Source organism: Anabrus simplex, chromosome 1, assembly GCF_040414725.1.
Source record: "Anabrus simplex isolate iqAnaSimp1 chromosome 1, ASM4041472v1, whole genome shotgun sequence".
In the NCBI taxonomy this organism is placed as follows: domain Eukaryota; kingdom Metazoa; phylum Arthropoda; class Insecta; order Orthoptera; family Tettigoniidae; genus Anabrus; species Anabrus simplex.
Window position 1 is genome coordinate 1,422,546,504 of NC_090265.1, and position 13,280 is coordinate 1,422,559,783.

General features: G+C 40.1%; 1 protein-coding gene across 1 annotated transcript in view; it reads left to right on the forward strand.

The window, feature by feature from the left end:
* Positions 1 to 13,280, forward strand: part of LOC136858384 (venom protease) — a 342,725-nt gene that overhangs the window by 246,924 nt on the left and 82,521 nt on the right. Inside the window, exon 4 of the mRNA XM_068225542.1 lies at positions 8,598 to 8,742. Within this exon, the coding sequence (XP_068081643.1) occupies positions 8,598 to 8,742 (145 nt within the window). The remainder of the gene's footprint in view (positions 1 to 8,597; positions 8,743 to 13,280) is intronic.

A 13,280-nucleotide genomic window follows, 5' to 3' on the forward strand; every position in this document is an offset into this window, starting at 1 on the left:
GAATGTTTTTTATTACAATTAACACACTTTTGATTCGACTTATTGGGACAAGCATGAGTAGGATGCTCCTCACGTGAACAGATGGCACATACCTCCGGATGAACACACGGTGTCCCTGGGGCGTGCTCGAACCTCTGGCACGTCCCGCAGCGGATCTTCTGAGGTGGTGATGTTCTGGAGGGTTCCACCCGATGGCGCCGGGCGTAGATCATGGCGCCGTCGCGGATCAGGGCGTCGAGCATCGAAACGTCGCGTGATAGAATGCGAACCAATGAAGTGGCTCCTTGAGCATTCCGAATACGGATGACTCGGTAGATGTGGTAGCCCTCGAGTTGGAGTTGAGCAGCCACCTCATCGTCGGAGTAGTCTCGGTCGACTCCATAAGCAACCACAGATATAATTGGTGCTGGTCGGGTGGGCGGTGCAGGACGTTGTGCTGGACGCTGTGTGGTGAGATTAGTGGCCCGTGCATGTGGTCCTAGTTGATGAGCTCCGATGATACTCGTGAAGCGATGGTAAAATGGTTGGCAGGTTTTAAGATTATAACTATCCCTCGTCCGTTGGATTTCCAGTTTATAATCCTGAAGATTTGGCGTGAATTTTGCAATTAGTTGATAGATGCACCTGACGTTGGCCTTGGTGATGTCCAGATTTGTAAGCTTTATCAGATAGAAAGGCGGTTGAACAGTAGGCTGGAGCGATGGAGTAACAATACTGCGGTGGCGAATATTAGGGGGTATTGCTGGGTTTTGCGCCGCCTGAGCATGCCTGCACATGTACGGTGCAGGTTGGTCCAGCAGGTTGGGCAGTAGGTGGGCGGTCGATGGTCCAGGGCCCAGCAAATGGATCCCAAGGTACGTTCCAGAAGATTCCAGACGAGCATTAGATCCCGGTGAGGTTTCGACAGAGCCTGGAGAACGTTGTATCGGGGATTGCGTCGGACAAATTATTTTCCTTTCTCCATCAGGACTTCCCGAACGAGACTCCGATAAACGACGAAGTTGTTTTACTTGAGTAGTTTCCATGTCCTTTGGTGGCGACCTGGGCGAACGTGATCGCGCATGTGATGGCGGCGGTGAAGGACTCGTCGCATAACTTTCAGAAACTTTCTGATATGTAGACGTAAGACTGTCGACCAGTAGAGATTGCGGTCCGATCATATACTGTAGACTGAGTGATGCCCGTATATAATTCCCACAGCTGTCGTGTATTGTAGAACGCTTACAGTACGTAAGTGCCAGACTCTAAACACGTTTTTTTCGCAATGTTTAAAGAGGTAAACGAGCGACCTTATCACCCCATTGTGTGTATTGTGGACAGTATCTTGCATAAGACCGGACTCGAACAAACATGAGCTCAGTTATAGCTATTCTCCGGACCACCTTTTGAGCAGACTAAAGCGGAAGTGACGTCATTGTCTCGTCACACTCGCCGTGGTTGCCAAATGACCCGGCGCGCGATTCAAAGTTGTATTCCACCACTATAATACAGCACAGCTCACGGATTGAACATCGAATGAATTTAAAATAATTAATACATAAACGTATGCGTGTTAGAATCCCATACAGTTTTTTAACGGCTTACAATTTTAAACAATTAATTTACTGAATTAGATTTTAAATGTGAAAACCTACAATCTGTTTTCCAGTCAATGGCCGGGTCAGGGATGGAATAAATGAAGCCCCATCTTGCGGCGAGGACAGGAATTGAGCCGGCTGCCGAAGCCTGTTTCACTCCTCTGGGGCAATGATTAATGACTGACAGATGAAATTAAATGATACTGGAGAGTGATGCTGGAATGAAAGATGACAGGGAAAACCGGAGTACCCGGAGAAAAACCTGTCCCGCCTCCGTTTTGTCCAGCACAAATCTCACATGGAGTGACCGGGATTTGAACCACGGAACCCAGCGTTGAGAGACCGACGCGCTGCCACCTGAGCCACGGAGGCTTTCACAATTTTAATGTACTAACTACAATTTCACAGTACAATTTCAATAAATTAGCTATTACAAATATATTTTTATAAAAATATTCTTTTTCTTCTTAATCTGTTTACCCTCCAGGGTTGGCTTTTCCCTCGGACTCAGCGAGGGATCTCACCTCTACCGCCTCAAGGACAGTGTTCTGGAGTTTCAGACTTTGGGTAGGGGATACAACCGGGGAGAATGACCAGTACCTCGCCCAGGCGGCCTCTCTTGGTATGCTGAACAGGGGCCTTTTGGAGAGATGGGAAGATTGGATGGGACAGACAAGGAAGAGGGAAGGAAGCGGCCGTGGTCTTAAGTGAGGTACCATCCCGCCATTTGCCTGGAGGAGAAGTGGGAAACCACGGAAAACCACTTCGAGGATGGCTGAGGTGGGAATCGAACCCACCTCTACTCAGTTGACCTTCCGAGGCTGGGTGGACCCCGTTACAGCCCTCGTACCATTTTTCAAATTTCGTGGCAGAGCCGGGAATCGAACCCGGACCTCCGGGGGTGGCAGCTAATCACGCTAACCACTACACCACAGAGGCGGACTATAAAAGTATTACGACATATTATTATTATTATTATTATTATTATTATTATTATTATTATTATTATCAATATACAGTATATATATAATATTTTATTATTTATTATTCACTATTATTATCTAAATATATGGCCTGATTTCTGATTGAAATGAGTTGCTACTCACGAGCGATTTATGAAAAAGGGAGAGAAGTGAGGATTATATATGGGCCTACTCGTACTGGAATTAACTTGGAACTGACTGAGGAAGTTGGGGATCCAGGCAAAAACCTGTCCCACCTCCGCTTTGTCCAGTACAATTTCAATAAATTAGTTATTACAAATATATTTTTATAAAACTATTATTATTATTATTATTATTATTATTATTATTATTATTATTATTATTATTATTATTATTATTATTATCATGCAGGAGGTTTCAGTGTTAGCTTACCTTGTGCCGCAGTAATTAATCTGTGTCACTATCGAGTGGCTGCACACCCAAGTCAGAATCAGAACCGGGGTCAGCACACGAGGTAAACTAATTCCGCCGTCAATACTATTCGCTCGGAAATGCTTATAAACAGACAGAGTCATATTTCTCTCGCCGGAAGTAAAAATCTTGCGTTTCTTCTTCAACTGATAACATTCTGGTGAATTTCTGTTCGGATCCATCGCACAATAATATCCAATAACGAGTAAGAACAAACGTACAAGAGACTACAAGAATTATGAATTAGCACACAATACGCATATGCACTGTTTTTGTAAAAGCGAAGCACACGTGTTCAGGACATCCACTGAGTGAGTAAGTATGGCAGCTCCGCATTGACTGCACCATTGCCAAAACTCGCTCTGAGTAGCGCACCCCCTTTCCCCCTCACCTGCCGTACGACAACACCGTAAGCGCTGCCCCTGTCGCCCGCGCCATCCCCTGGTCTATACACTCACTTCCGCTTTAGTCTGCTCAAAAGGTTGTCCGGGGAATAGCAGGCAAGTACGACATTCTGCGAACTTGGAATTTGATTGTCGTCTTTCGGAGCTCCTAGCACGAACAGAAAACAAGTACCAAATGCACAGCGCCGCCGCCTGTTGAGAAGTGTGAGAGGAGATGTGCTGTCATATGATCATTAACACGGCACGCCATTGGCCATTTATGTGCGAGGTAGTTCAAATGAACGAAGTAGTTCATTTGTGCTGTCTTCATGAAAACAGCTCTCGCGGCACTTCGTTCAATGAACGAAGTCGTTCAAATGAACGAGACGCGAGCTAGTTCGTACATTTTACAATAGATGGTGCTTGCTTAGGTCTTCGTCCTCTAACATGTTGTATGCTCGCGGGAACGACCCGTTCAAAATATTTGAACGAACTCGTACCAGTTCAAATGAACTAGTTAGTTCATGAATGACCCAACTCTAGAACCTCATACTCTTTATTACATTGGTGGTGCCATGGCAACCGGCACTACCTCACGAGCCACCTCCTGCAATCAAGTTTCTATCGAAGTTTAGTGACACTGTGTGATAGTACATATATCACACCGTCGCACTATATGTAGAAGTGAGAGATATTATTGTCAGTATTCGATTATTATTATTATTATTATTATTATTATTATTATTATTATTATTTGTATATTTTGTCATTTATATTTGTAAGCTGGGAGATCTCCATATATGTAGTATGAGTAATTTGTTTTGAACTACGGCTGGGAAAACATTGCTTTAATAACTCTGGTAATTTGGATGAATCATGTGTCTACCACAGTGTTTGATTAGATGTACTTGTCGTTGTCATCGGGAAGTTCTATGAGTCATGTATATATCCAGGTCTGATGAGATAAGCTTTTTGTTGTACTAGGAAAGTTCTATGACTCATGTGAAACACCCCAGAATGTGTTATTGCCTTGGGACACTGGAAGAGATTCACGACATGGTCTTGACTAGAGGAGACACTCATGATTGGCTGGCAAGGACCAATCCAGACGTATCATGTGAGAGGAAGGGGGAAGCGGAGGTCTATATAAACTTCGACATCACAACGGAAGGGAACTGGGCAGACTGTAGAGGAATGAAGTGGTGCATACACACGGTACGGGAAAGAAGGAGTGCGGACATACTGTACAGGAAGGAAGTGGTGCTAACACCATACGGGAGTGAAACTGGATATGCGGTGCTGGAGTGACGCTGTTGCTATATACTGGACTGGAACGTAGTCTTGTCTGTGGAATGTAGTATTTTATGTTTGTGGAAAAGTGACTGACATACAACTTAGTATTGTAGCACTTGTGGCGGCTTCGAATTATATGTTGGTGAAAGCTATCTCAGACTTTCCATAATTTATACTCAGGAACGACAAGAGTGCGTTGCTCAAATATATATATCTTCAAAACAGTGTTAAATTCTGTGAACACAGTTATTACGAGGTACAGTATCTGTGTGATTTTATAAGTGCTGATTCTGAGAATCGGCAAGTTGTGTTGATACAGAGACAGTGAAGGGTTCGTATATACATATATGTACATTGTTCAACGAACTAACTACAAATGGTGGCTTAGTTCTCGCTTTCGTATTCCCACTATTTTCATTGTTGTTGTTGTAAATATGGAGTCTTCCAGCAACCTTTTGTTTGTGTATTATAAGTGTATTTTGGTGTGTTGATGAGGTGCTCATGCACGGATTTTATTGAGAATATAGTTAGATATTTTAGAATCAGTGGAGTTATTAATGAACCTAGGTGCAGTTCCTACCTATTTAGTCGTTTTCAGAATGTTAGGTAAGGCCTGAAGCAGATGTACCAGTACGCAGCATTATGTACACGCCCTGGGAAATAAAGAATTATCATGCTCTATCTAAATTCGAAGGATTCATTCTGGTGAACTCTGGCGCCCATACTACGGACATTTCGATTAATTATTTTTATTAATTTAATTTATTTCAAGTATTTTATGAAGTTTTTGAGTAATATTAAGTTTTTATATACCGGTAATTTTATTTATTTATATATTTTAGTTATGATATTTAATTATTATTTATTGGTATTCACAAAAAGTTACAACTGTTAACGTTGCACCCCAGAAAACATTCGAATTTGATAAGATATGAGATGAGATGAGTTTTTGAAAGATGATGAAGCAGTTTAGTTTGAAGAAAAGTATAAGAAAAACCACTGAGGGACCAGGAGCTACACAACTACCTACTGCAGGATCCAAAGACAGTCGAAGCACTTTTTTAAAGCGTAATAAATCAAAACTTTGTTCCTGCCCATCGGCATAATGTTCAACTCAAAACAAACAAACTTTGGCTAAGAAATGAATTTAAATTTATTTATAAGAAAAAATCGTTTTTAAATTACCGCTTGTATGAGGCTCACCTCGAAACTGCAGTTTTAATCACAGAATATCAATGGAACATCTTCCAAGAACAAGTCCAAGTCAAATTATCTAACATACTGTCTAAAAAACAGGCAACATTAGAGAAGGAACTCGAAACAAAGCAACGTCCTAAATCTGCGTAAAACTTACATTATTCCAAGACCCACTAAAGATCTTTTAGAACACTTCTATCTACTGGTTATCAATCATTCCAACACGAACTTGGACAAAGATGATAAAATAATTCTTTCAAAAGGCCCAAAGCACAATTAGCCTTGCTTTAACTCTGCCAACACAGCCTCAAAACTAGTTATTGAATCAGACTTGGCTATAGGCAAAATGCCATACGACTTTCAGGATGAACTCAGAGCAGATGTGAAAAAACAATTAAACAAAATATTCCTTTCCAAAAACAGTAAAACGGTCCCCAATCCAAACAAAAATAATGACTCTTTCATAGAAAGAAAGAATATTCTTAATCTCGAAAAGAAGGTAAAGGACAACCAACTAATCATTACAAAAGCCGATAAAGGAAAGAAAAAAAAGTGCTTCCGCGACCCGGCGCATCATAACATTCAGTTTCTTCTCCGCACGCCACAGCACACATCGCCAGAGGTCCCGTATTGAACTACGAATTCCTTATAGGACCCTGGCACATAATAATATGGCATCCACCTTACATACATAACATTAACAAACTTCAAATCACAAGTTACAGCACAACCCCCGAGTTTGGAAAAGAACACCTCATCTTATTCTAATACTGCAATTTCAGCCGAAAGGACCCATCTGATCTTTCATCTAAAGAAGATACACACCATACTCCTAAAAAAGTTACATAAGCCTCTTTCTTATACGTAGGTCGAGTCATAAGTCATGACAACATTTTTTTTCTCGCGAACAGGGGACAACACGGAAAATATAAGATATGCATTTGGAAATGTACGGTATGCACTTGCGTATGATGCCACTAGATGGTGTATTTAAACAACAGTGTGGGACTAAGCATGCCCCCAATTTCAGTGTGTGAGTGAGAGCGTCACAAAATGGAAGTCAACAAGCAGGAGCAACAATCGTATATTAAAATAGCAGTTCTGCGCGGCAGAAATGCACGCCGATGCCATGCAGAGCTGCGGGAAGCATTAGGTGTGCATGCCATGCTCTGTAGAACAGTGGCGAGGTGGGTGGAGACGTTCAAACGGGGTTGAGTATGAACTGCCGATTTGCCTCGCCCAGGCCGTGCAGTGTCCATGCAAAAAGATGTACGGATAATGGTGATCGATCAGTCTGTAACCAGTGGTGACATGTCCTTTGTATGTAGTCTTGTGTATTTGCTGTCTATGCCCTAATTAAATAATGTTTACCAATGGCCTGTGTTCTGTCTCTTCCCTACAAGAATCTCCTGAAGTCACAATTTGTCTTCAGGCACTATGCATAAGAACCTGCCCTATATTTCCAAATGCATATCTTAGATTTTCCGTGTTGTCTCCTGTTCTCGAGAACAAAAATAGTTGCCATGACTTATGACTCGACCCTCGTATTAATAATTGGCAACGCAAAGTCGAATCCGGAACCCCAAATTCCCATTAGACTCGCAGCAAACAGGTTTTAAAGAGTTATGTTTCGTTATAAGAATGAATATCATGCTTCTAACTCAAGATTGAAGAATCTCATACTTATAAATGAAAAAATCGTCCATTGAACATTTTGTGATGGAAATTCTAACTTCAAGTTCTTAATTATTTCAATAAGAAAACTATTTTAAAATGTTATGTGTTGTTATAGAATAATGTTAACATTTTTAACTCAGTGTTGTCAAATCTCCCAGTTCATGTTCACTCATTTTACCTCGTAGCCCATTTTAATCATTTTAAACATAGAGGTACATTGTTATAGTGCGTGCCTTGTATGGTCATTTATATACATGTATGTGTATATGTCTGTTCTCAATTTTCTGCTGAAGATGACTCAGAAATTGGTGTTGAAACTAGTCCTAATTACTAATTAAAATGTTGTAATTCAACCATTATAACATTGTTTTGTATTGAAAAGGTGGACCCATAAGTTGTTCCCATTTTACTGGATACTGTACCGGTATGTCTGAAAAAAATCCACGGGCAGAACACATTCAGGCTAGTCATGGTAACCGCCGGGATTCAGAACAATAATCTCTGAATTAATTGTTTGTCTATATGGTAAGTTGAATAGAGAGAACCAATAAAGATTTTTATCTTGAAGAGGAGGAAACACTGCATTTCAGGTAAAAGATACAGATGTATGAGTAACAACTAGTGCAAATGGATGTTATAAAAGGACCAGTCGTGCTGCCATATCACTTTCTGTTCCAATGATGAAAGAAATGGAAAACTGTCTCACTCCTCATCATGGCTTTGTACACCTCATTATGGCACCACCATTCATTTCCATATACAGTAACCGCACAACCTTTAGTGGTACTAGTTGAGGATCCAACCTGCCTTCGGGCTGAAGACTTAACAGGAAGTCATAGGATCTAAGGAGGGCAGTATTCTAGTTGAGAATATGCCCCAAGCTATCTAGTTTAGTTCTGAAGGCTACATCACTAATAATTATTTAAATAAATTACTAATTAACAGTTTCAGACATGTGCCCTATTGAGGAAGAAAACTCAATTAAACAGGTTTTAAAGTAAATGTTTATTTACTTCTCATGCAGTCTCATGATCCAGTCTTACGATTTGTTACAGGGGCATGGCCTTGGATGGTTGCACTGGGCTACAAGGCTCCAGATAGGAGCTATAACAAAGCTCCCCGTTTTCTCTGTGGGGCATCTCTCATTACCAAACGGCATGTACTCACTGCAGCGCACTGTGTTTATAATCGTCCAGACCTGTAAGTTTTCTGCAAAATTATTCAGCCTCCAATTAGTGTATTGTTTCAACAAGTGATATCAGTAAAACAGAGCAAAATCTCAGAAGAAAATTGTCCAGAACAAAAAAAGAGTCTACTCTGTTGAAAGAACAATATTTCCATTTCGCATCAATAAAAAATGTTGATGAGTGTAGAGATTTTTCTCCACGGCACAGTAGGAGTTAACTCTGCTTATCACAACCTTGCAGTTTGCACAGATAGTATACAGACAAACCGCTGGTACAATTTGAGGGTAACAAAAATAAAGAATATGGTAAGATTGCAATGAAAGTTTCAAATGTCAGAATGTCAGAAGAAAACTTGAGGTTGAATCAGAAGCAAGATTCATAGATGTTTCTAAAGAACATCCCATAGTCTTTGAAAAAAAATTATCAGAATTGAGACCTAAATGGCAATCGCTTTAAAAGAGAAATTTTAAAAGTACAAAATTAAATTTGGATCTGATGTAAATGAATCAAAACTAACAACATGAAGCATGAAGAGTTAAGCTGAAATGCAGAATGGATCTAAAGAGAACAGTTAATAAGCACATCAATTATAAAGACTGGAAGAAACACAGTTTTACCTAATGCAAGGAGACACAAACCCAACCATAATGCAGCTGACAGGCTAGAAAACATTCTAAATTCTTTCCTTTGATGAATACTGTGGTGGGAGCTAGTACATTTACTTTAGTGGTGGGTCCAAAAGATTGTCATTATTTACAACATGCAGGTAATGTGTGTAATGTATGTTGAGTATTCGGCCGGAAGGCTGGTTGGATCCTCAATTGTTTCACTAACAGCTCTCATAGATGGCACAGGTATCACTGAAGAGGTATACTAGGGAAATGAATAACGAGGCCTTGGAATGAACTACATTTCTAACAGGGTCTTTTCTATCTTGAGTCTAGTTACTATGGAGTGACAATGGCCATTTACAGTTTTCATTCATCTTTGTTATGCTCTGAAGACAATCCTAGTTGCAGGTTTGAAACGCGTCAGCATATAGTAATAATTATTGCACGACCCAACATCCCCAAAATAATCTATATAATATAAAATAAGAGTTTTGTCTGTACATTGCTCAGAATTCAAAAAGAATGCTATATCTCTATCGGTCGTTTCCACACTAACAAGGTAATGCACTTTTTCCTTTTCCGTAATGTCTGTCTGTCTGTCTGTCTGTCTGTCTGTCTGTCTGTCTGTCTGTCTGTCTGTCTGTCTGTCTGTCTGTCTGTCTGTCTGTCTGTCTGTCTGTCTGTCTGTCTGTCTGTCTGTCTGTCTGTCTGTCTGTCTGTCTGTCTGTCTGTACACGTATCATGAGAAAACGACTGAAGAGAATTTAATGAAAATCGGTATGTGAAGCCGAGGAATGAGCCACTACAACCTAGGGTATAAATCATTTTATTCACGCTGAGCGAAATGGTAGTTTAGAGGAAGCCCTAAAATTTAATTCTCCAATATTTCTGTTATTAATGGTCCCATCGATAAATACTGCACAAGTAAAGTTATATAGAATTAAATTTCCAATCATTTACCGGTGTGTCTTATACATTTTTATCGCGCCTGCTATGATAACAGAGATATTCATTAATATGTATTTTTGTTGCTAAGTCCATATCAACGCTGAGCCATGAGAAAATGGGTGAACAGAATTTAATGAAAATCGGTATATAGAGTCAGAGAACAAGAAACTACAGTCTAAGCTATAAGCCTACCCTGGATAAAATGTTAGTTTAGGGAAAGGCGCCTAAAATTTAATTCTTAAATACCTATGTTATCGGTCCTATCGAAAAGTACTACATAATTTATAGGGAATACATTTTCCGATCATTTATGTTTTATCGAAAGCTCATAAAATTGATCAACAATAACATTACGTTGACCACTGATTGTTGAGGATTTGTGATGTTCATTGTCTCTAATATTGCCACTCATCTCCGATAGATGGGATTACTTCTGCGTACCGAGTACAACAGCCTGCCTGAATAGTGGAGGGAAATAGCAGGGCAGTTAGATAACTTTCTTCTCTAGCATACCGTACCATTCCTCTCGTTCATACATTTTCTGATACTGCTGGTACCTAACACGCTGGTTCGTCGTAGTATTCCAGCTATTCGATCCCTACTCTGACGCGCTGATTGGATTGATCAGTGTGAACAGTTAACGGAATAATGGCAGAGGTTCACTTCCCAGTCTTCACATAAAAAGACGTTTTGTCACTTCCCCGTCGCGTTTCTAGGGTAACGTTAAGAGCTATGCAATTTATTACTATCTTACAACGTGTACACTACCTAACCTAGAATTCTGTGTACAGTGTAGAATTCCATAGCGAAGCACGGGTACATCAGCTAGTATAACATAAAGTAATGGGGTAGTTTCCTGTTGCTTTCTTGATCAAGCTGGAAGTTGCTATTACATATCAGTCTGCCAAGCCCACTGAAATTCACGCACCAGATGACCGCGAGTGACATTTTCACACCATTTATAACTGGCTGGTTGCATAAGGAATGACATTATTGGCATCGCACATATCTCAGTCACTTTAATATTGTTAAAGTCAAGGATAAGACAGGTCAATGAATGTAACAGACTTGTTCTAGCTCATACCAGAACACATAGTGCACTGTTAACACTAGGTCTCGCCAACAAAATATATTCGTTAATGACTCTGTATTTTCATACTCTTATATTAACAGGTTATTTTATAATTAGTAAGCTATATTTCCTTACCTGCCTTTAAGTACGGTATGCTTCTTTGTAAATGCATACCCCATTCAAACATTCCTCATAGAAACTCAAAATTTAAAAAAAATTGGAAGCCATGTATAATTCTAGCCATTTACTCTCTTCTTCTCTCTCTTTTTCTTTTTTCTTTTTTTTTTTTTTTTTTGCTGGTGGCTTTACGTCGCACTAACACAGATAGGTCTTACGGCGACGATGGGATAGGAAAGGGCTAAGAGTTGGAAGGTAGCGGCTGTGGCCTTAATTATGGTACAGCACCAGCATTTGCGTGGTGTAAAAATGGGAAACCACGGAAAACCATCTTCAGGACTGCCGCCAGTGGGATTCGAACCCAGTATCTCCCGGGTGCAAGCTCACAGCCGCGCGCCTCTAATCGCAAGGCCAACTCGCCCGGTGTTAATATACTGTAGTCATCTTTATGAATGCTAGACTAGGAGGTCCGCAACCTCGCTATGTTGTGCACTTATTGTTCATTTCCATCTGTATAATTTGTTTTCATTTCTTTTCTTCTTAGATCAACACAGTTTTTAGATTCATCATATACTCAGCCATCATGCTTGAAACTTGTTGCTCTATCAAACAGGAGCTACTTTCTGGGGTAACTCCAAAATAGATAAATATACATAATAACTTGTCCTGACTGACTGACTGACTGACCGACCGACCGACCGTCTGACTGACTGACTGACAGACTGACCGACCGACCGACCGACCGACCGACCGACCGACCGACTGACTGACTGACTGACTGACTGACTGACTGACTGACTCATCATCGCCGAGCCAAAACTACTGGACATAAAGAAATGAAATTTTGGGGATACATCCATATTACAATGTAGGTGCTCGCTAAGGGAGGATTTTTGGGTATTCCCTCGCTAAGAGTGTGAAAAGGGGGATGAATTTTTAAAATTAGTGTACCTATATCTCAAAACTGAACAGTTTAAAGACATGCACATCGATATTTGGAATCTCCTTTAAAAATAAAGGAACGCGTATTATTTTGCTTTCGGAAAATCCCATAAAGGTGGTGAAAAATGGGGGGAAAAGGGGTTGAACATAGGGTTACCAGATGACAACGCCTCGAAAGCAGGACTTTTGAGTTCGGAAAGCAGGACAAAACCAGGACAGCATTAAAATTGCTTAATTGCTTAAACAATTTATTTAGCGTACCTTATTCATATTGCTTGGCCACAAGTGAAGACTCGAAAGCAGGAATGTCACTGACACCTTACTCATGTTGATTGTACTTATCAATGCTACTTATTTTATTGAGAAACTCCTTATTGTCTTTTAAATAGTCATAAAACACGAAACAAGTGAAGTCTTTCATGTTAAATTTCATAACATCAACCATTTCACAGTGTCAACACTCAACCTATTTCTTTCTTCGGTCCACTATGCATTTATTGAAGAATTACGTAGGCATTGTGTGCAGGAATTGCAAAATACACTTCTGCAAATTTCAGTAGCTCGGAAAAACATGTAATATTGGTACTATTTAGAAAACCAGCTCATTTTTTATGGACTGGTTCCTTCAAGAAATTTTTAATTCTGCTTTTGCACTTCAACATACTTTTGAAGATTTACAATTGGTCAAATAATCTAACATTATCAATGTGTACACACTTTTAGCACTAAGATATTTAACAGTATCTTCAAGGTCAGTCCAGTTGAAATCTGAAGTTAAGGTCATCCATTTAAAAGTACTGAATTCTTCAAGTGGTTGTAACCATTTTCCAAGGTACTCCAAGAATGCATTATATACATCAT